At 47.4% G+C, this 22182-nt stretch overlaps 1 protein-coding gene across 2 annotated transcripts in view; it reads right to left on the bottom strand.

Moving 5' to 3' along the window:
* Nucleotides 1–627: 627 nt before the first annotated feature.
* LOC140204797 (synaptogyrin-1-like) overlaps nt 628–22182 on the bottom strand; it is a 56070-nt gene continuing 34515 nt past the window's right edge. The window contains exons 2-4 of one of the 2 annotated variants that reach the window (XM_072271604.1): nt 14696–14933; nt 14432–14580; nt 628–5531 (exon numbers count right to left, since the gene is read on the bottom strand). In XM_072271604.1, coding sequence (XP_072127705.1) covers nt 5316–5531; nt 14432–14580; nt 14696–14933 — 603 coding nt within the window. In that variant the 3' untranslated portion in view covers nt 628–5315. Of the gene's footprint in view, nt 7459–14431; nt 14581–14695; nt 14934–22182 lie in introns of both variants that reach the window. The other variant, XM_072271605.1, reaches the window with a different exon arrangement.

Below are 22182 nucleotides of genomic sequence, written 5' to 3'. Positions count from 1 at the left end.
CCTACAAAAGGCTGTAGAAGCTCAGTGGGTCAGGCAGCATCAATGGACAAGGCATAGCCGTGTAGAGGGATACGAGTTAAACGTGGCTTATGAGACCAGCCTGATTGGTATGGACCAGTTGGTCTGACGGGCCATGTCCATAATGTGTGACTCTACGTGAAATAGGGTAAAGGCCAGGATTACACCCTCATTCAGTAAAGTGGCTTTTGGCTCCCTCCAGTGGACAGGCCTTTGGTTGCAGTCTACCTCTGCTTCAAATAGAAATAGATCAAGGTCATTCAACTTGGTGCTAGCGCTTCAAATGAGCTCCCCAGTTAATTCCAATAGCCTCCTCTTACAGCTCTTCTCCTTTTCAAAGACTTGCCCGATTTCCTCGCGAAATGCATCGATCTTGATTCTGCTTCCACTTACCCAAGATCACAACTCGCGTTTGCCATCCCAGCTTTTGTCAGTCAGTCACCTTAACCTTCTGGCTGCTAACCCTTATTGCTAGTGGAAGCAGTGCCAGAGATGTTTGTCACTGTTCCAGAGACAGTGGGTGGGGTGGGGTGGGGTGGGGGGGGGGGTCACCCATCCATTCAATTTCAATTAGAATTTGTTCAAAGTAAATTTATTATCAAAGTACATATATGAAACCATGAGATTATTTTTTCTTGTGGGCATTCTCAATAACCACAATAGAATAAGTGAAAGGCTGCACAGACAGTGGGCAACAAGGGTGTAAAAGACAACAAACTGCAAATACAAAAAGAAAACATACAATAATAAATAAACATCCAGGTGAGATGAAGAGTCCTTCAGTGATGGAGCGAGTGATTCAAGAGCCTGATGGTAATGACTGTTCCTGATCCTGGTGGGGGTGAGTCCTGAGTCTTCTTTACCTCCTTCCTGATGACAGCAGTGAGAAAAGAGCATAGCCTGGGTGCACTAACTGACCAGAGCACGAACGTGTTCAGTGACTGAATGAGAACAGCCTGGCTATTCCGACCTCTCCCTTGCCTCTGCTCTTTGGTGTTGAAACCCCTATCAGTGCCCATGTTACCTTCAAACTTAATGGTTTTCCTTTTTTTCTGGTCTGCCTCCCATCTCTTTGAACATTAGGTCAGACAAACCAGTGCTGCCTGTGTTCTCCAAGTTCTGGCCTCTTGCAACTCCCCAAATCATTGGTAGCCAGAACTTCCCCTCAGGAATTACCTACCACTTTTACCAGGGAGAATTGGAGAGGTGGCAGTTCCTACATTGGAGAATAACGTATCTTCTACCTGGACACTTTCACAGCCTGCAGGACCACTTAACGAAGTTGCCAACTTTCGGCAACTCACTCCTCCGGTCTGTATCAGAATGGATACTGCAAGTTATCAATCTGGCCCAGACTTGCTTCGTTGATGCGGCCTGATGGGAGATGTCCCACAACCCACTTGCTAACAGAACACAGAAGCATAAATCACCTGCTAACTGCTCTCAGTAGTCTATTTAAACTAGTCTGCCCCTACCCAGTCCTGCCAAAACGCCCCAAACTTCTCTGTAGATTAATGTTTCTTTTAATCTCTGCCAGTTCTGACTCAAAACATTCGCTTTTTCTCTCCCCACAGGTACTGCCTGACCTGTGTGTTAAGGTATTTTCTGCATTTGTTTAAATTCAAGGTGAACAGGAAACAGTTTACTACCTCAAACATCTTTATTGAGAATCACAATTTTACAGTTAAATATTTGCTATCGTCTCAATGTACCACAAACACAGGCTGCGCTGTGAGGGGGACACACAGCGAAAACGATATTTAAAGCCACGAGGGCTCCATATACACACCATGACGTCTATACATAGAATGCTACACTTGTTCGGCAATAATTTAGTGGCTAGTGCAGTGCTCTCTCTGGTGGCGGGCGAGTCTGGCATCACAAGGAAACTGTTCCAATCTGTGCACCGGGTATTGGCTGGGGTGATATGAGTGTTTGAGGTAATGGGAAGATTCGCACCTCGCAGGCAAATCACACACACCCGGATAGATCCCACTGCTGTTCCACATCTCCCACCCACCACCCTTGCCTTTCATAAGTCTCATAACCACCCCCCCCCATTGGCCGAGGTAACTGCTGGCAAGGGCGATCCCCCAGCCTGTTGCATCAACTTGTTCCAGAGCAACACACACAAAACACCGGAGGAACACAGCAGGTCGGGCAGCATCTATGGAGAGGAATGAAGAGTCGACACTTGAGTCAGACGCTTCACCCAGTCCTGATGAAGGGTCTCAACCAGAAACATCAACTGTTTATTCCCCTGCATAGATGCTCCCTGACTTACTGAGTTCCTCCAGTATTTGGTGCGTGTTCCTTCAAGACTTCCTGCATCTGCAGGATCTGTGTTTATAAATGCATAGCACCTTCCACGTCCCTTTTGGAATGTCCCACAAGCTCTTTACAAACAAATCAAAGTTTGGTCATTGTAGGGATAGCAGCCAATCAGTGCACAGGTGGAAGCATGGTAATGGCCAATCAGTTTTAGTGGTTTGGAGCAAGAAATGTTTGAATAGAATCTCGTCCAGGGTAATGTCCATACGATCTTTTCTCTGTACCTGAATTTGGGAGACTGGGTGCTGGTTTAGAGGTGGTACCCTGGTACTATAGTGCTCTTTCTAGGGAGGTGCTGAAACCCACAACCTTCTGCCTAGGAGATGGAGAGTGATAAGTACCCAGATCACTGCTAGAGGATTGCTCCAGTTCTCTGTCATAACTTAAGTGGAAATGATCGGGAGAGACGAGGCTCTGAACATACATAGCAGGTGTGCCTTTTGTCTTCCTTGGGGGAAGTTTCATGGTCGTCCATCTCCACACTTCCAGGACCTGCCTCAACACTCCCCACTGGCCAGTGATAGCGAACACTCTTGACACACACAGCCTCCAAGTGTGTTACCCCACCTCCCCCCAATCAACCTGGGAAATGGTCATTAGTCCCACCTCAAGCTCTGATGCTCCTGATCTGCCCCTGTGGACAAAACATCAGACAACATGGTTTTCAATTGGTTACCTTTTACATACAGGCAGGGGTTTCCAACCTGGAGTCCATGGACCCCTTGCTTAATGGCATTGGTCCATGGCATAAACAAAAGGTTGAGAACCCCTGCATACAGATGATTCTGATGCCTTCACCCACCTCTATCACCTCAGAAGGCCTGGGCCTAGCCCGTATACATAGTAACACAAAAAAATGTATTTTTTTTAAATACAACAGTAAAATACTATATGAAATACAGATTTATACACTTTTAAGGATCTGTTTAAAGTTGCAACTGTTTCCAGTCTATACACAGAATACTAGGCAATCTGTAGAACGAGGTTTGATAAGACAGTAATATTCAGACAGGTAGCTCCCCCTTTTTCGGACCTTGCCATCAAGCCCCAATCTTCTGCGTTTTGTTTAACAGTGCAGGCTTAGTGTGCTGGGGAGATCCAACTAACCAACCCTCAGCCTACTACAACCAATGCTATTGATCTTCTGCCTTAAGACTAATTGGTTCGTTGTATATAATTCTCCATCCCATCCCTCAAGAGGATGGCGGTAAATAGGATCCTGGGATCTTGCTCTCCAGCTGATATGGGTGTAAGAGCTTTGATCCATGGGCCTCTTGGCCACACAGGACCATTTCGAGCTGACTGCCCTAGGTCGACGCTTGCCAATCAGTGGTTCTGAATCAGTGTACCGCCTGGGTCGATCAGCAAGCCAGCCCTGCCCGAAAACCTGGCTCCAAACCTTGTCCCTGCTCCAACACACAAATGGTCAGAGCACACGATGGGATCAACATGGAAGAAGTGATCTCAGAGACTGGTCTTCCCCACCAATTGTCTGGTTGAGGCGCTTATACTGATTACAGGGTGCAGTACGGTAAACAGACAGAACTATATCCTCCGGTGTTGGGCCGGGCCAGAATAAAAAGGGACAAGGTTAAACTGAGTGCCAGGCCGCTCAGGATGATGTGGGGTGTGTAGCCTTCACACAGAGTGGGGAAGGAATCGGATATCATTTCCACTCCTCCCACGAGCTTTCCTCAGGCTCACTGAATATTTCAAAACGGTGATAGAGTTTCACTGGCTAAACAAATTGGGGGAACTGAATGGAGCCAAGGTTAACATCGTCTACGGTCTAACAGATTGAGGGGACAGGACAAAGGACTGAAGACCCTGCTATTCGACACAACGGGTGTCACTGAGCGATGCAGAAGAACCCGCAGCCACACCATCCCACATTGCACATCAGCAACGACTGCCAACAGTTCCAGTTGGCCCTGGGGGAAGAGTTCTCACCCTTTCGCTCTCAAATCCCCGGGACGAGGGATTAGAGAATACCATCCAGGGACCTCCACCCCATTGCAGAAGGTAACTCTCAACTCCCATGCAAAGGACCACCATCCCAGACTTGTACCAGACTGTTCCAGCCCACCTGAGTAACGGGTTCCCCAGACCCTGTCACCTACAATACATCCTTTAATAGAGCCTCCCAGCTGTGCTGCAGTACTGAGCATCTCCTGTCAGTACCTCCCTATCAATGGAGGGGGTCCACTCAGTCCCTTGCCTCAGACCCTGTAACCTCCTCCCTGTCAGTACCACTTCTCGCAATGAGGGGCTGTGCTGAGCGGACCAAGGGAGCGTGGACAGTGCCTCAGGCCCAAAACCCAAAGGCCGGTTCCAATTGTTACCCACACGGCCGACTCCTTGTTCCCATCCCAGCCGAAGTCCTCAGCTTGGAGGGGGTTAGGGTCTATCGGCAGTGGGGGCAGAAGCCCTCTGAGAGGGACTCTGCTTTCTCCCCCAACCCTTGCCCCCACCCAAACGATTGCACGTGTCCTTAAGGAGCAGTAATAACCCAACTTGCCTCAGGTACCTCCGGGAAACCCCCAAGCATTCTGTAGCCTCCCCCCGCCCGCCCCTCATCGGGCATCAGTGAATTCCCTCCCCACAAACACACACACCCAATCCCAACAGAAAGTAAGGTGAACTTTAGAGGGGGATTACTCTAACAGCAGCCATAAAAGAAGAATAAATAAATATATATTTTGTTCATTTAATAAACATTGCCCACCACCTGACCCGAGGTTCCGCCAGGAAACCGGAAATCTGTCCACCCTCCGGACGTCAGAGATTTAAAAAGTGCGACTCAAACACAAGGAGATTACAGCCTGTCCTAACTACTTCAGACACACTGATGGCTCACACGTGTTGGAGCGTCCTCCTGCTTTCGTCAAGAGTTGCCCAGTAAAATGTGTATCTGCCCCCACCCCGTGCAAGGGCCTCACGTACTCCGCCCTCACCGCGGACGCGCTTCAGTAGCCCTGCGACTGGTATCCGTCTGAGCTGGTGCTGTAGGGGGCCGTCGGCAGCGGCTGCTGGTAGGATCCAGGCGGCTCCATCTCGTCGCCGGAGACGTACGGTGCGTAAGGGACGGAGGCATCCTGGCTCGGATCGGTGTAGTCCTGGGAGAAGAGGGCGGAGTCGGCCCCGAGACGGTACCGCTGGTACCCCAGGAATGCCTGGCCAGCCTGTTCAACGGGGGAGGAGGGGAAGGGCAGAGGAAGGGAGGGGAGACATACAGAAAGTGTGTGTGAGAGAGAGAGAGAAAGAAAGAAAGAGAAAGGGACACAGAATGAAAGAGAAACACACAGTGACAGAGACAGTGGGAGAGAGATGCACAGAAAGAGATGGAGACAGAAAAGGGGAGGCAAAAGGAGGAGGCACAGAGAGGGAGAGGAAGGGTGGGTGGGAGAGGAGGAGGGAGGGGGAGGGAGAAGAGCGAGATAGACAGATGGGGTGCAGGAAAGAGAAGAGCAAGCGAAGAGAGAGAGGACACTGCTGTTAGTGTTGTTAATATGTTGAGATTGTTAAAATATAATTGAGAGTTAGGCCAGAGCGCGTAGTTCACACATTAAGACAGTCTGACAGGCCTGATTACATGCAGTGCAGGTACACACAAGCAGTAAATCCTTCTGCGTTTGTAGGCAGGATCACACAAAGGTACTAGAGGGCTATTACAGAACCTGGCAAGGGCTTGGCTGGTAGCTGCATCAGGGTGATTAAGCTAGCAAAAATCACTGATGCCTCCTCAAACCAGATTCAGAACACAGGGACAAGGAGCCTGTAGCCCACTGTCTTCTAAATTAGCTGTCAGTGCACGCAAAGTAACCGGCTAATTAAATTCTCACTGTGTTTTCAAATCTCAGTCAGGTCTTTCCCCATCCCCGTCTCTCCTTCAACCCTGGACGAGATTTATGATCCTCCAATCTTAGCCTCTCAATCAAGACCCAGATTCATTTCCACCCCTCCCCTCCCCCCAATCTGTGCTTCAGTTGCTGGAGTCCCTCAGGGTTGAAAGAGGGATGTGAACTGATTCTTTAGCCTGTTTTATTACTTGCTCACTGGACATGGGAGTCCACAGCAGACTCCCACCTCCTGACACAGGGACGTGAGGTGCCATCTTTAGGTTCTGTTGGTTTTTGATGCAAATGACGTGATAAATAAATTAATCTGAATCTAATAATGAGGCAGCCAATTTGTGCCAAGCCAAGTTCCCTCTCACACCAAGTGACTAAGGATAACTATCTTTTTGATTTCTTCCTAGAGAATAAATATTGACACCACAATTCTGAGGCCTAGTCTGTATTTGTCTTTACAATGTCCCTATGGGATCTTTTCTATCCACTGACAGGGACCAGCACAGACTTCATCCCAAAGCCTCTCCAACAATGCAGTATTCACCTGGAACTGCGCAGGGGCAGGTCTTGAACCCACACTCCCGACTGAAAGGAAAGAGAAGGCTGGGGATGAGGAAGGAAGATAATGAAACAGGCCTATGCCCCCCCCGCCCCCAGAATAAGGCAGGAGCTGGAGATGAGGGAGGTGGGGTTGAGAAAGTGAGAGAGAGGGTACAGCTGGCATATCAAGGAAGTGGTATCTATTATTAAGGACATTCACCGTGCCCTCTTCTTATTAGTACCATCGGAGCTGGGGGAGTACAGGAGCCTGAAGACCTCCACTCAACGGTTCAGAAACAGCTTCTTCCCTTCCACCATCAGATCCGAGAAAACTACCCCATTACTCGTTTGTCTTCTATTTTTGCAATTTATAGTCATTTTACCACAAACTACAAATTTCACATCACTTAATTCAGTGATAAGAAGCCTGATTCTTTAATCCAGAGAGTAGCGGTGACAAATACTGTCTGCTGTCACCCACGTTAATCTGATCTGCTGGTAGTGGGATACTTTGTGTTGCACAAGGTTAGAGTCCCCAGTGGAGGTTTCTGCTCACTTGCCGTTAGACCCCTGAACTTCAGACAGTGAGAGGAAGCTGGAGGGTGGGGGAGAGAAATTAAACAAGCACAGGGGTTTGCTGCGGTGGGAACAGTTTATTGTATTCCTCTGTGAAGCTGACGTCCTTTAAACGTTCCATCGCAAAGAGCACCAGGTAACCCTGCAACGGGAAGGTGTATGAGCCGGGTGAAACAGGCAGCTACGATCAAGGAGACGGCATAGCACTGACATGGCGGCTGAGTGCCAGTACACCAGCGTCGAGCGTTTGCTGCTCCCTCCCACCACAACCAGGCATGGGTTTTAAACCTTTTACCCGTGACTCCCTTGGCTTGTGTCTCCTGTGAAAGTGCGGGAGGGCACACGTGAGCGTAGAGCTGTATAGTGCAAGAACAGGCCCTTCAGCCCACAATGTCTCTGCCAGCCATGAGGCCAAATTAAACCAAATCTCTGGTCCTGGCAGTTTACTTGCAAATGTCTCCCCACTGTGCAAGGAGACATCGCCAGTGCGCTATCGATCGCGGTGTGACCTTTATATACTTTTTGATCAGCTGATTGCATGTTATTTTGGAAATTCAATAGCAACGCAGGGAGGAGATCTTGTCGCTGAGTGGCAAACGTCGTGCACCTTGAGCCAACGCAGGCAAAACCCCGACCACAAGCACAAAGTTCACCACAAGGCCAATCAGCTGACTGAAAAGCATATAAAGGCCAAGCATCCGGAGGACTCGCCACATTCAACGGTGTACTGACGATGTCTCCTCGTATGGTAACGAAACATTTGCAAGTAAATTGCCAAGACTGGGGAAAAACTCAACCCAACCATCAGCCACCTGAGCTACACACCTTCTGAATTAAACCAAACTCCTTCTGCCTACACATGATCCTCATCCCTCCATTCCCTGTGTATTTATGTGTCTATCTTACAGCCCCTTCAATGCCACTTTTTTATTTGCACCCACCACTCCCCATAGCAACCTGTTCCAGGCTCCTGTCACACTCTGGTTCAAAAAACATGACCCATAATCTCCTTTAAACTTTCGCCCTCACTTTAAATGAAAGTTCCGTATTGGCATTTCTACCCCGGGAAAAAGTTCTGTGATTGTCTGCCTATTGGGCCGGCTGGTGGTGTAGTGGCATCAGCACTGGACTTCAAGGCAGAAGGTCCTGAGTTCAAAACCCAGCCGGGTCCCAACCTGGGCAGCAGCAGCATCTGTGCAGAAGAAAGGCCTGGCAATCTACTTCTGCCCCTTGGCATGAAAACCCTGTGGACCCTAAGGTCCACGGACTCACAGAGAGTCGGACTCAACTTAACGACTGAACAACAACAAACCTATCTTCACCTCACTATTTCTAGAGTCATGGAAAACTACAGCACAGAAACAGGTCTATCAAGTCTTTGCTGAACCATTAATCTGCCTGGTCATCCACCTGCACCGGGACCATAGCCCTCCATACCCCTCCTGTCCACCTATCTATCCAAGCTTCTCTTGAGTATTGAAATCGACCCCACATCCACCACATTTGCCGGCAGTTCGTTCCACACTCTCACCACTATGAGAGTGAAACTGCCCCTCATGTTCCCCTTTCATCCTTAACCCATCACCTCTAGTTCTAGTCTCACCCAAACTCAGCCTGCTTGCATTTACCCTATCTATTTACCCTATTCTTTTAATCTCACTTACATCTTCCCTGTAGGTAGGTGACCAAAACTGCACACAATACTCCAAATTAGACCTCACGTTCTGCCTTATACAATTTAAACATAACATCCCACTCCTGTACTCAATACATTGATATGTGAAGGTCAATGTGCCAGAGCTTTCTATACGACCCTATCTACCTGTGACACCACTTTCAAGGAATTATGGATCTGTATTCCCAGATCCCCTTGTTCCACAGCACTCCTCATAGCTCGTCCATTTTTCAGCCCATTTTTCCAGCTGATCCAGATCCTGCCGCAAGCTCTGATATCCTCGCCCCCCAGTCTTGGTGTTATCCGCAAATTTGCTGATCCAGTTAGCCACATTATCATCCAGATCATTAATACAGATGACAAACAACAATGGACCAGCACCAATCCCTGTGGCACTCCACTAGTCACAGGCCTCCAGTCAGAGAGGCAAACCTCTATGACCACTCTCTGGCTTCTCCCACAAAGCCAATGTCTAATCCAATTTACTAGCTCATCCTGAATGCCAGCGACTGAGCCTTCTTGACCAACCTCCCATGCAGAACCTTGATAAAGACCTTGCTGAAGTCCACATAGACAACATCCACTGCCCTGCCTTCATCAACTTTCCTGGTAATTTCCTTGAAAAACTCTTAAAATTGGTTAGACGTAACTTACCACAAACAAAGCCATGCTGACCATCTCTAGCAACACACATAAAAGTTGCTGGTGAACGCAGCAGGCCAGGCAGCATCTCTAGGAAGAGGTACAGTCGACGTTTCGGGCTGAAACCCTTCGTCAGGACCTCTTCCTAGAGATGCTGCCTGGCCTGCTGCGTTCACCAGCAACTTTTATGTGTGTTGCTTGAATTTCCAGCATCTGGAATTTCCTCGTGTTTGCTGACCAACTCTAATCATCTATACAACCATCCATGTCTATCCAAATACTTATATATCTGATCCCTTAGAATACCTTCATACACCTTTCCCATTACTGATGTCAGACTCACTGGCCTATAATTTCCTGCCTTATCCCTACAGCCTTTCTTAAACAACGGAACAACATTGGCTAACCTCAGTATCTCTGCTAAGGCCCTACAATTTTGACACTAGCCTCCCACAGGATCCGAGGAAACACCTTGTCCACCCTAATTTGCCTCAAGACTGCCTAGTTCCATCAACTTGCACCAGGACCACAGCCCTTCATTCCCCTCCTATCCACGTACCTATCCAAACTTCTCAGTAATCTATATAGGGTCCGTAACTTCACTGCTGCATTGCCTCACGTCTATAGATTGTGTCCATCTCCTGAGTAAATACAGATGCAAAAAAATCCATTTAAGATCTCTTCCATCTCTTTCGGCTCCACGCATAGATTAGCACTCTTGGTATTCTAGAGGACCAATTTTGTCCCTTGCTATCCTTTTGCTCTTAATTTACCTGTAGAAGCCCTTAGGAGTCTCCTTCACCTTGTCTGCTACAGCAACCTCATGTCTTCTTTTAGCCCCCCTGACTTCCTTCTTCAGTGTTCTCTTGCATTTCTTATACTCAAGTACCTCATTGTTCCCACCTGACCATACCTGCTCTGTACCTCGTTCTTCTTAACCAGGGCCTCAGTATCTGTCAAAAACCAAGGTTCCCTAAACCTGGTATCCTTGCCTTTTATTATGACAGGAACATACAAACTTTGTACTCTCAAAATTTCACTTTTGAAGGCCTCCCAGTTACCTTTACATTACATCTTTGCCAGAAAACATCCTATTCCAGTCCACACTTGCCAGGTCCTTTCTGATAGCATCAAAATTGGCCTTTCTCCAATTTAGAATCTCAACCAGAGTACCAGACCTATTCTTTTCCATAATTACCTTGAAACAAATGGCATTAACATCATTAGACACAAACTTTCTGTCACCTGCCCTGTCTCATTTCCTAATATGAGATCTGGTATTGCACCCTCTCTAGTTGGGACTTCTATGCAATGATTAAGGAAACTTTCCTGAACACATTTGACAAACCCTATCCCATCCAACCCTTTTACAGTCACCTATCACAAAAATCACCTATCACAACCTTAGGTTTCTTGCAACAGTCTGCAACTGTTCTATAAATTTGTTCCTCTAAATTCTGCTGGGTGGTCTATAATATAATCCCATTAACGTGGTCGTACCTGTCTCATTCCTCAGTTCTACCGATAAAGCCCCACTAGACGAGCTCTTCAGCCTGTCCTGACTGAGCTTTGCCATGACATTTTCCCCAACTAGTAATGCCAGCCCTCCCCTTTTAATCCCTCCCACTCTATCACGTCTAAAACAACGGAATCCTGGAACGCTGAGCTGCCAGACCGACCCTTCCTGCAACCAAATCTCGCTAATGGCTACAATGTCATAATTCCACGTGCTGGTCCATGCCCCAAGCTCATCCACCTTTCCTACAATGCTCCTTGTATTGAAATATACACAGCTCAGAACGTTAGTCCCAGGGTGCTCAACCTTTCGTTTCCTGACCTTGTATATAGACTTAAGAACATCTTTCTCCACAACCATTCCACTATCTGTTCTGACATTCTGGTTCTCAACCTCCTTCAACTCTAGTTCGCGAACACAAGGAAATCTGCAGATGCTGGAAATTCAAGCAACACACATAAAAGTTGCTGGTGAACACAGCAGGCCAGGCAGCATCTCTAGGAAGAGGTCCTGATGAAGGGTTTCGGCCCGAAACATCGACTGTACCGCTTCCTAGAGATGCTGCCTGGCCTGCTGCGTTCACCAGCAACTTTGATGTGTGTTGCTCAACTCTAGTTCTCTAGTTTTAAACACCACCCCCTCCCCACCCCTGTGCTGCATGAGCAAAGCTTCCCGCTAGCATATATGTCTTCATAATTTTTATAAACTTCTATCAGGTCTCCCTCAGCCTCCAGATAAAACAACCCAAGTTTAGTATCATAGAAGAGGACAGCACAATTTTGTGCCAAACCAGCTAAAAAGCAAATCAATAGCACCCAAACACTAATCCCTCCTACCTACACCACGTCCATATTCCTCCATCCACGTGCCTATCTAAAATCTCCTAAAAGCCTCTAAAGTACTTGCTTCTACCACAATACCACCCAGGGATTGCATTCCAGGGATCTGCTACTCTCTGAGTAAAAAACTTGCCCCTCACACCCCCCTTGAATCTACCCCTCTGGTATTAGACATTTTCAACTCTGGGAAACAGATACTCTCTGTCCACTCTATCTATGCCTCTCATAATCTTATAAAACATGTCAGATCTCCCCTCAGCCTCTGACGCTCCAGAGAAAACAACCTAAGTTTATCCAGCCTCTCATTATATCACATGCTCTCTAAACCAGGCAGCATCCTGGTGAACCTCTTCTGCACCCTCTCCAAAGCCTCAAAATTTTTCCTACAGTAGGGCGACCAGAACTGTACACAATACTGCGGACGTGGCCTAACCAGAGTTTTATAAAGTTGCAACTTTTGAACTCAATGCCTCGACTAATAACCTCCCCTTAGAGCAAATGCCCTCTATTCCAGGCAGCATATTGGTAAAGCTCTTCTGCACCCTCTCCAAAGGACTCCACATCCTCCTGTAATGGGGTGACCAGAAATATAGTGCAGCCGAACCAATAAGTTTTGTACAACTGTAACATGACTTCCTTCCTCTTATACTCAATGCCACAACCAGCGAGGGCAAGGGTGCCATTCTCCGTCTTAACCACCTTACCTAATTGTGTAGTGACCACCAGGGGGTCTGGACTTGGACCACCCCAGATCCCTCTGACTGCCTTCTATTGTCTGGCCTGTGGAAGCAGTTGGAGAGCATCTGCAGAATATTTAACAAGGGGACAGCACAGCTCATCCCAATTGCACCCTTCTCAGGCATCCCAGAATTTTCCCCATTTCCCAGTGCTCATCAGGGAGTGGTAAACCTGTGTTATTCAGGACTGTGAGGATGACTATCTCACTTCAAACAATTTGCTGGACAAAGTAGAAATGGCTGTGTTATTCAGGCTGTGCATCACAGGGCCAGCAGAGTGGCACTGCTGGTAGAGCTGCTACCTTGCAGCTCCAGTTGAACTGGGTTCGATCCTGACATCAGGTGCTGTCTCCGTGGCGTTGGCACGATTTCCCTTTCAGGTGCTTCCCAGAGATTCACAGGCAGGTAGGTTCATTGGCCACTGTGCCCCTAATGTAGACAAGTCAAGGATTCATGAGGGGTGGGGAGCTAATGAGATTGTGGGCAGAATAAAATTGGAGTTGAATAATGTACTAGCATAATGGGTAGATGATGGTCATCATGGGTTCGATAGGCCAAAGGGCCTATTTCCAAATTACATCTGTCAACGACTCTTTAATTCCATAAACAGGCTTTATAAAGAGGGCATTGGTAACGTCAGGTACATAGCGAAGCTCTCTCTACACTGTCCCATCCAACACTCCCAGAGCAGGGATAAGCCAAGTTCAATACAGATATATCTCCAATACTATCCCACCAAACATTCTCTAGACAGGTAGGGCACAAGTTAAGTACAGAGTAAAGTCCCTTATACACTTCACCCATCAAAAACTCCCTAGGCCAGATACAAGACCATGATGCACTGGAGCAGAATTATGTAATTCGGCATATTGGGTCTACTCTGCCATTCCATCAAGGCTGATTTATTATCCCTCTCAACCACATTCTCCTGCCTTCTCTCCACAACCTTTGACGCTCTGACTAATCAAGAACCTATCGACCTCCACTGGCTTGGCAGCCACGGCTGTCTGTGGCAATGAATTCCACAGATTCAGTACCCTTTGGCTAAAGAAATCTTCTCTCATCTCTGTTCCAAAGGGACATCTTTTTAATCTGAGGCTGTCCCCTCTGGTCCTGGGACACCCCACTATAAGAAATACTCTCTACACGTCCACGAGGCCTTTAAATATTTGCTAGATTTCAATGGCCAAGTCATTGGGCATAGGACCCAGGACAGCTATAATACAGCACACAGCAAAACCAACTCTACAAAGTATTTCACATGCCCATTACTGAGACACCATCCTACTGTCCTGTCCACTGAGACGAAGAAGGGTAGATACATAAGGCTCAATTGTCACTCCCGCCCAATATGCCAGAATTACACAATTCCGATGATGATACACAGGAACAGGGCTTGAGAATTCCCTTTTGTGTGGCCTGTTCTATCAGGACCCGCAGCCTTGTCTAGAGACAAGACATAGTGACCCAGTGGGATGCAAACACGAGGAATTCTGCAGATGCTGGAAATTCAAGCAACACACATCAAAGTTGCTGGTGGAACGCAGCAGGCCAGGCAGCATCTCTAGGAAGAGGGACAGTCGACGTTTCGGGAACAGTGGGATGGTCGGTTTCACCAACAGGCCTCGAGGGGGAGGAGGGACGCCACCTCACTCTGCAGGCTTTGCTAACTGTCAGCCGCCGGTCGACCAGGGTTGGGTACTTACCCAGGTGAAGATTGAGAAGAAGGAGAAGGTGATGGCGGCACGAGCAGCATCTGCCCCCTCCTTCAGCGGGTTGTCTTCAGCGAGGTTAGTGGCCTGCCACTGGTTGGTGAGGAAGCAGAAACTCACAAACCACAGGAAGGACCAGCAGCCTACAGCAGGGGAAGGGGAAGACACAAATGAAAGATGTAACACTTGGCCCCAGTACCTGTCAACACCCCCCTCCCCCCCAGAGACCCGCCCTCCCGCCGGCAGCCCGTCACCCACCTGAAAATCCGATATCCCCCAAGACCACCTTCTTCCGGTCCTTGACGCTGCTGATCTGCGGGAAGTAGGCGTCGAGGGCGAGGAAAGCCAGGCACCCAAGGAAGGCCAGCACCCCGATGGTAATGCCATAGTTACAAGCGTTGGCATTGCGATTGAAGACACAGTGCTCCTCGATCTCGCTCGGTCGGTTCACGTAGCCCTCGTTGACGATTGATCCAAATACAACAATCGAGAAAAGCTGGGGAGGATGCACACACAAGGTGGAGAGCAAGAGGGAGAGATAGAGGTGATGAGAGTACGAGGCAGACAGTGAGAGAGAGTGAGGTAGATGGAGTGAGTGTGCCAGTGATACCGGGGGGGGGGGGGGTGAGATAGAGGGGCAGCAAGCCAGGGCAGGGTCACACCAAGAGCGAAGGTACAACAGAAAGTGCCAAGGAAAGGGAGAAGAGAAAAAACGAGAAAGCTATTAGTTTTTCAATATATTCAAACAACCTGACGTGTTGATCCATTGCCGCCTTTTGTGCCAAGATGAGGCCACCCACAAGGTGGAAGATCAACACCTTAATTCCACCTGGGTACCCTCCGACCTGATGGCATGATTATCAATTTCTCCTTCCGGTGAGCAAATTTCACCCCTCACCCCTTCCTCTGTTTCCCCCCCTCACTTCTTCTCACCTGCCCTATTACTTCCCCCTGGGTCCGCTCCTCATCCCCTTTCACCTACGCTCCACTCTCCTATCAGATTCCTTCCTCTCCAGTCTTTGACCTTTCCCATCCGCCTGGCTTCACCTATCACCTTCCTGCGAGCCCGCTACCCTCCCCCTCCCTTCTCAGTCCTGAAGAAGGGCCTCGGCCCGAGATGTCGACTGTTTATTCATTTTCATAGATGCTGCCTGCCCTGCTGAGTTCCTCCAGTGTTTTGTGTTTGTTAATATGTAAAAGCCCTTCTAACAGCTAGAGGCACCTCAAAAACAGCTGGAAAAAATATAAACTGGTATGTCGATGTTAAAATAGGTAAGGAGATGTGAAAGAAACAATGCTAAAGGAGCATCATAAGAGAGGGAAGGGAAGATGCTTAGGGAGGGAATTTCAGGCCTATGGCCCAGGCAGCTTAAAACAGGCCTGTTAATGGCGATTAGACTTCTCACCAACAACAGGCGAGCTGCAGAGTCGGGGTGGTTAGAGATTCAGGGTGGGGTGAGGGCAGAAAAGAATTTGAAAACAAGGGCACAAACCCTAAAACAGTGAAGGGCAGTGAGCGCAGGGACGAGGGAGAAGGAGGTGTCAGCTAGCAGAGCTTTGAGGCACTCAGAGTTGGACAAGATGACCAGGAAAATGTTGAGGTACCAAAGGTGAGGGTGAAGTTTCAGCTACAAATAAGCTGAAGTGGCACGTGTCTAGGCAAGGCCGTGAAAGTAGAGGCAGCTAATATTCGCTAACAGCAAGGATATACACACAGTATATCCTTGCTGTTATTAGGTACAGCTGCTCGTTAATGTAAATATCTAATCAGCCAATCATGTGGCAGCAACTCAATGCATAAAAGCATGCAGACATGGTCAAGAGGCTCAGCTGCTGTTCAGACCAAATATCAGAATGGGGAAGAAATGTAATCGAAGTGACTTTGACTGAGGAATGATTACTGGGGCCAGACAGGGTGGTTTGAGTATCTCAGAAACTGCTGTCTCCTGGGATTTTAGAGATGCACAACAATCTCTAGAGTTTATAGAGAATGGTGTGAAAAACAAACAAAAAGTCGAGTGAGCCGCAGTTCTGTGGGCAAAGAGCCTTTTTAATGAGCGAGGTCAGAGGAGAATGGCTAGATTGGTTCCAGCTGACAGGAAAGTGACAGTAACTTAAATAACCACAGTGGTATCATCAAATCAAATGCCTGTTATTGCGCTAGTGTTCAGGGCGGCAATAAGAATACTTCATTGCTGTTTCTGTAACAATTTTTAAAAATTTGACCAGTCAGGGTTGTTGGCCCTGAGTGAACCCCCACACCTGGACCACTCTTAGTCTGGCCTCTACCCTGTGACCTGTTTGGAATGGGTGACCCTACCAAGAGCCAAAGCACGAGGCCCTGACTCCGGCCAACATCGCTCACCGGGTCATTGAGGCCCGCAAGCCTCCAAATGCCATGACAAGGTGTGGTCCTTCGGGGGGCAGAAGTGGTGTGCAGAAGAGCATCTCTGGATGCACAACAAGATGAACCTTGAAGTGGATGGGTAGCAGAAGAACCACGAATATAGTGAGTGGCCACGTTATTAGGCACAGGAGGTACACAATAGACTGGCAACTGAGTGTATGGTCCAAATTAATTTTAAGATCAAGTGTAACATGAAGGTTGTCCAATCTAGGACTATTTCCTTAATTTCTTAGCATCTGGCAATCATTAGTAAAGCCATCATTCATTATCCATGCAAAACTATCTTTGAATTGGTTGTGAAGGATGACGGGAAATCTCACTGAAACCTATCGAACATTGAAAGGCTTCGATAGAGTGGATGCGGAGAGGTTGTGTCCTATATCAGGGGAATCTTAAGACCAGAGGGCACAGCCTCAGAATAGAGTGGTGTCCTTTTAGAACAGAGGTGAGCAGAAATTACTTTAGCCAGAGAGTGGTGAATCTGTGGCCACAGGCAGCTGTGGCGGCCAGGTCATTACATATATTTAAGGCAGTGTTTGATAGATTCTTGATTAGTCAGGAATTAGTTATGAAGGGGTACAGAGAGGAGGCAGGAGATTAGGACTGAGAGGGAAAATGATGAAATGGTAGAGCAGACTCAATGGGCCAAATGGCCTAATTCTGCTCCTATATCTTATATGATCTTATGATGCAGCTTTGAACCACTGCAGTCCTTCTGGTGAAGGTCGACCACAGGGTTTTTCAAGAAGCTGGTCCAGCAATGATGAATTACCGAGAGGTAATGTTGCAGCTGTATGGGACCCTGGTCAGACCCCACTTGGAGTATTGTGCTCAGTTCTGGTCGCCTCACTACAGGAAGGATGTGGAAACCATAGAAAGGGTGCAGAGGAGATTTACAAGGACATCGCCTGGATTGGGGAGCATGCCTTATGAGAATAGGTTGAGTGAACTCGGCCTTTTCCCATTGGAGCGATGGAGGATGAGAGGTGACCTGATAGAGGTGTATAAGATGATCGTGTGGATAGTCAGAGGCTTTGTCCCAGGGCTGAAATTGCTAGCATGAGAGGACACAGTTTTAAGGTGCTTGGAAATAGGTACAGAGGAGATGTCAGGGGTAAGTTTTTTTACGCAGAGAGTGGTGAGTGTGTGGAATGAGCTGCCGGTGACGGTGGTGGAGGCGGATACGATAGGGTCTTTCAGAGACTCCTGGACAGGTACATGGAGCTTAGAAAAATAGAGGGCTATGCGTAACCCTAGGTAATTTCTAAGGTAAGGACATGTTCAGCACAGCTTTGTGGGCAGAAGGGCCTGTATTGTGCTGTAGGTTTTCTATGTTTCTAACCAGTGATAAATTTCCAAGTCACAATGTGTGAGACTTGGACAAGAACCCACAGGTGGACAGTACTGGTTTGAGAGATGGTATTGGAAGTAGTCTAGACAAATAACTGATCATAGAAAGGGATGAGAGTAAAGGATGATGGATTAGGTATAAATCAAGTAGATTACTTCGTTCAAAATGAGGTCAGACCCCTTCAGAGCAAAACACAAAATGCTGGAAGAACTCAAGTCAGGCAGCATCTATGGAGATGAATAAACAGTCGACGTTTTGAGCTGAGACCCTTCTTCAAGGCTGAAAAGGAAGGGGGAAGATGATGGAATAAAAAGGTTGGAGGGAGAGGAAGGAGGCTAGCCGGGAGGTGATAGATGAAGCCAAGTGGGAGGGAAAGGTCAAGGCTGGAGAAGAAGGAATCTGATCAGAGAGGAGAGTGGACCATGGGAGAAAGGGAAAGGCGAGGGGGAGATGATAGGTAGGTGAGAAGAAGAGGGGGTAAGAGATGGCTAGACTTGCTTTAACTCTAAGGCAGGATAAGGGAGAAAGGGAAGGAGGAAGGGACCCAGGGGGAAGTAATAGTCAAACAACAGGAATTCTGCAGATGCTGGAAATTCAAGCAACACACATCAAAGTTGCTGGTGAACGCAGCAGGCCAGGCAGCATCTCTAGGAAGAGGTGCAGTCGACGTTTCAGGCCGAGACCCTTCATCAGGACTAACTGAAGGAAGGGTGAGTAAGGGATTTGAAAGTTGGAGGGGGAGGGGGAGATCCAAAATGATAGGAGAAGACAGGAGGGGGAGGGATGGAGCCAAGAGCTGGACAGGTGATTGGCAAAAGTGATACTAGAGGATCATGGGACAGGAGGTCCGGGAAGAAAGGGGGGGGGGGGGCCCAGAGGATGGGCAAGGGGTATATTCAGAGGGACAGAGGTAATAGTCAGGCAGGATGAGGTAAAAGGTCAGAGTGGGGAATAGAGGAAGGGGGATTTTTTTTAACCAGGAGACATCGATATTCATGCCATCTCCAGACACCCAGGTTCAATCCTGAGCCTGGATTCTACCTGTGCGGAATTTGTGTGTTCTCTCTGAGCTTCTTCCCCACCACCCCTCACTCCATGAATGCTCTGGTTTTCCGCCCTTTCCCAAAGACACACAGATTGGCGTGTTAATTTGCCACTGTAATTTGCCTGGAAAGTGGGAGAGGTTTATAGGAACATGGAGAGAATGAAATGGGATTAGTGCAGTTTAATGGTCAATACAGTGTCTGTGGGCTGAAGGGCCTGATTCCATGTTATCGGGAGGTTGTCCGTCGTGTCTGACGACGACAGGAGACCTGTGCAGGAAGTTTTTAAAGTGGAAAAGTGGAAAAGGCTGGAAGGGTCTGTTACCTAGATAAATAAACCTACATTTTAAAGATCTGATGGCAGAGAAGAAGAAGCTGCTCCAAAAAATATTGAGTGTAGGCCTTCACCCTGATGGTATGTTTACCAATGCTTGGTAAAGACTTGTTACCCACCACATAAATACACTCCATTATTTTTATAAACGTCTATAAGGTCACCCCTCAGACTCCTGCATTCCAGTGAGAACAATCCCAGCCCAACCAATCTCTCCTTGTAATTAAACCACTCTATTGGTTGCAGTGTCATAGTGAATGTCTTCCACACTCTTTCTCCTGCTGCCATATCCTTCCTATAACACGGTGACCAGAACTTCACACAATAGTCCACGTGTCTTATACAGCTATAACATCATGGTCCAACTCTTCTACTCAATGCCCATGCTTATGACAGTCAGAAAGCCACATTCCTTCTTCACTAACCTATCCATAACATTGCCATTAAGGGGCTTTGAACTTGGGTCCCCCTGCTTCTAAGGTCCCTTGTGTTTACTTTATATCCTCAACTAGTATTAGACAACCAAAAATTCATTACCGCACACTTGTTTGCATTAATCAGAATCAGGTTTAATATCACCAGCATATGTTGTGAAATTGTTAACAGCAATACAATGCAAAACATGATAAAAATAGAAAAAAAACTAAATCACAGTAAGTATATTTTTATTTATTTATTAAATAGGTACACTAAATAAGTGGTACAAAAACAGAAATAAAAAGATGGTGAGGTAGTGTTCATGGGTTCAATGTCCATTTAGAAATTGGATGGCAGAGGGGAAGATGCTGTTCCTGAATCACTGAGTGTGTGCCTTCAGACTCCTGTACCTCCTACCTGATGGTAATGATGAGAAAAGGGCATCTCCTGGGTGGTGGGGGTCCTTAATGATGGAAGCTGCTTTTCTGAGGCATTACTCCTTGAAGATGTCTTGGCTACTACGGAGTCCATGATGGAGCTGACTAATTTTACAACTCTGCATCACATCTCAATGCTGTGCAGTAGCCCCCACCGCCCGCCCCATACCAGACAGAGATGCAGCCAGTCAGAATGCTCTCCATTGTATATCTGTAGAAATCTGAATTCCATCTGCTACCATTTTTCCCTGTTTTCCAGCTAATCTAAGTTCCTCTGTATCCCTGGGCAACTGTCCTCACTATCTACAATTCCAACAACCACGTTGTCAGCAAACTTACTGAGATGTCAGATACTCTGCTGACTGAGAAGGAAGAGGGAAGATGCCAGCATAGGAAAGGTGGGAGGAGGGAAAGGAGGCTAACTAGGAGGTGATAGGTGGGCGGGAAAGGTCAAGGGCCAGAGAAGAAGGAATCTGATAGGAGAGGAGAGTGGACTATAGGAGAAAGGGAGGGAAGAGGGGACCCGGGGGGCGAGTGACATTCATTTCCATAGATGCTGCCTAACCTGCTGAGTTCCTTCAGCGTTTTGTGTGTGCGTGTGTCACTTTGGGTTTCCAGCATCGTGTTTCAGATGTTCTCACCCAACGAGGCCACAGCCCTGATCCGTGCAGTATTTTACTGGTTACAGACATCCAGTCGGTAAAACAACCCTCCACTACTACCCTCCAATCCAAAACTGGCTTGGTAATACTTGTACGAGGCAGTGTTCCAAAACACTCTGGCCAGCAAGTGTCCTTGCTTTCTGGAGCTGCCCACCACGCAAGATCTAAAAATCCTTGCTAAAGTCCACATATACAATATCTACTGCCTTGCTCCAACAAATTTCACAGTAACCTCCTCAAAAAAAACCTTCACGTTTCTGAGTCAGGATTAGTCTCCTGCCTTTCCAGAGGTCATACATCCTACTTCCAATAATTTTTTTCTAATCGTTTCCCTAGAAGCCCAAAGTTCAGTGAGTCTAATCTAATTTACTACTAACACAAAGTCTTATCGCTGCAATCCTTCTTGAATATATGAACATTAGCTACCTTACAGTACCTCACCCATGACTAAAGATGATGCAAAAATCTCAGTCCAAAAGGAGACCATTCAGTTCATTGTTTACATGGTGATCAAAAGCCTTCTGTTTCCAAGGGCCTTAAGTAAAAGATAGTCAGTCATTAATAAATGTAGTAAGGGCTTGAGGAGAAGCATTTTTATCCAAAATGGTGAAGGAGTGGCTGAGGTAAAAACCAGATCACGGGTTCGTGAGGAAGCTGAATAATTGCACGAAGAAGACAGGAAGGGGAAGGATTTATTGATGCAGCAGTTGGAGAGAGAAAAGGAAGAGGCTCCTGTGGAACGCAAACACCAGCACCTGGAACCAATGGCCTACTTCTGAGCTGATGTCTCAATCAATATTAAACTAAAGCAAGGCTACTAGGTGCCCCAATAGCCAATGAAGTCATAGTCATACTTCATTGATCCCGGGGGAAATTGGTTTTCGTTACAGTTGCACCATAAATAATAAATAGTAATAGAACCATAAATAGTTAAATAGTAATATGTAAATTATGCCAGTAAATTATGAAATAAATCCAGGACCAGCCTATTGGCTCAGGGTGTCTGACCCTCCAAGGGAGGAGTTGTAAAGTTTGATGACCACAGGCAGGAGTGACTTCCTATGATGCTCTGTGCTGCATCACAGTGGGATGAG

The sequence above is a fragment of the Mobula birostris genome, chromosome 11, assembly GCF_030028105.1.
Source record: "Mobula birostris isolate sMobBir1 chromosome 11, sMobBir1.hap1, whole genome shotgun sequence".
NCBI classification, from domain to species: domain Eukaryota; kingdom Metazoa; phylum Chordata; class Chondrichthyes; order Myliobatiformes; family Myliobatidae; genus Mobula; species Mobula birostris.
The sequence above is the reverse complement of the archived record's forward strand: the minus strand, read 5'-3'. Positions and strand labels throughout refer to the sequence as shown.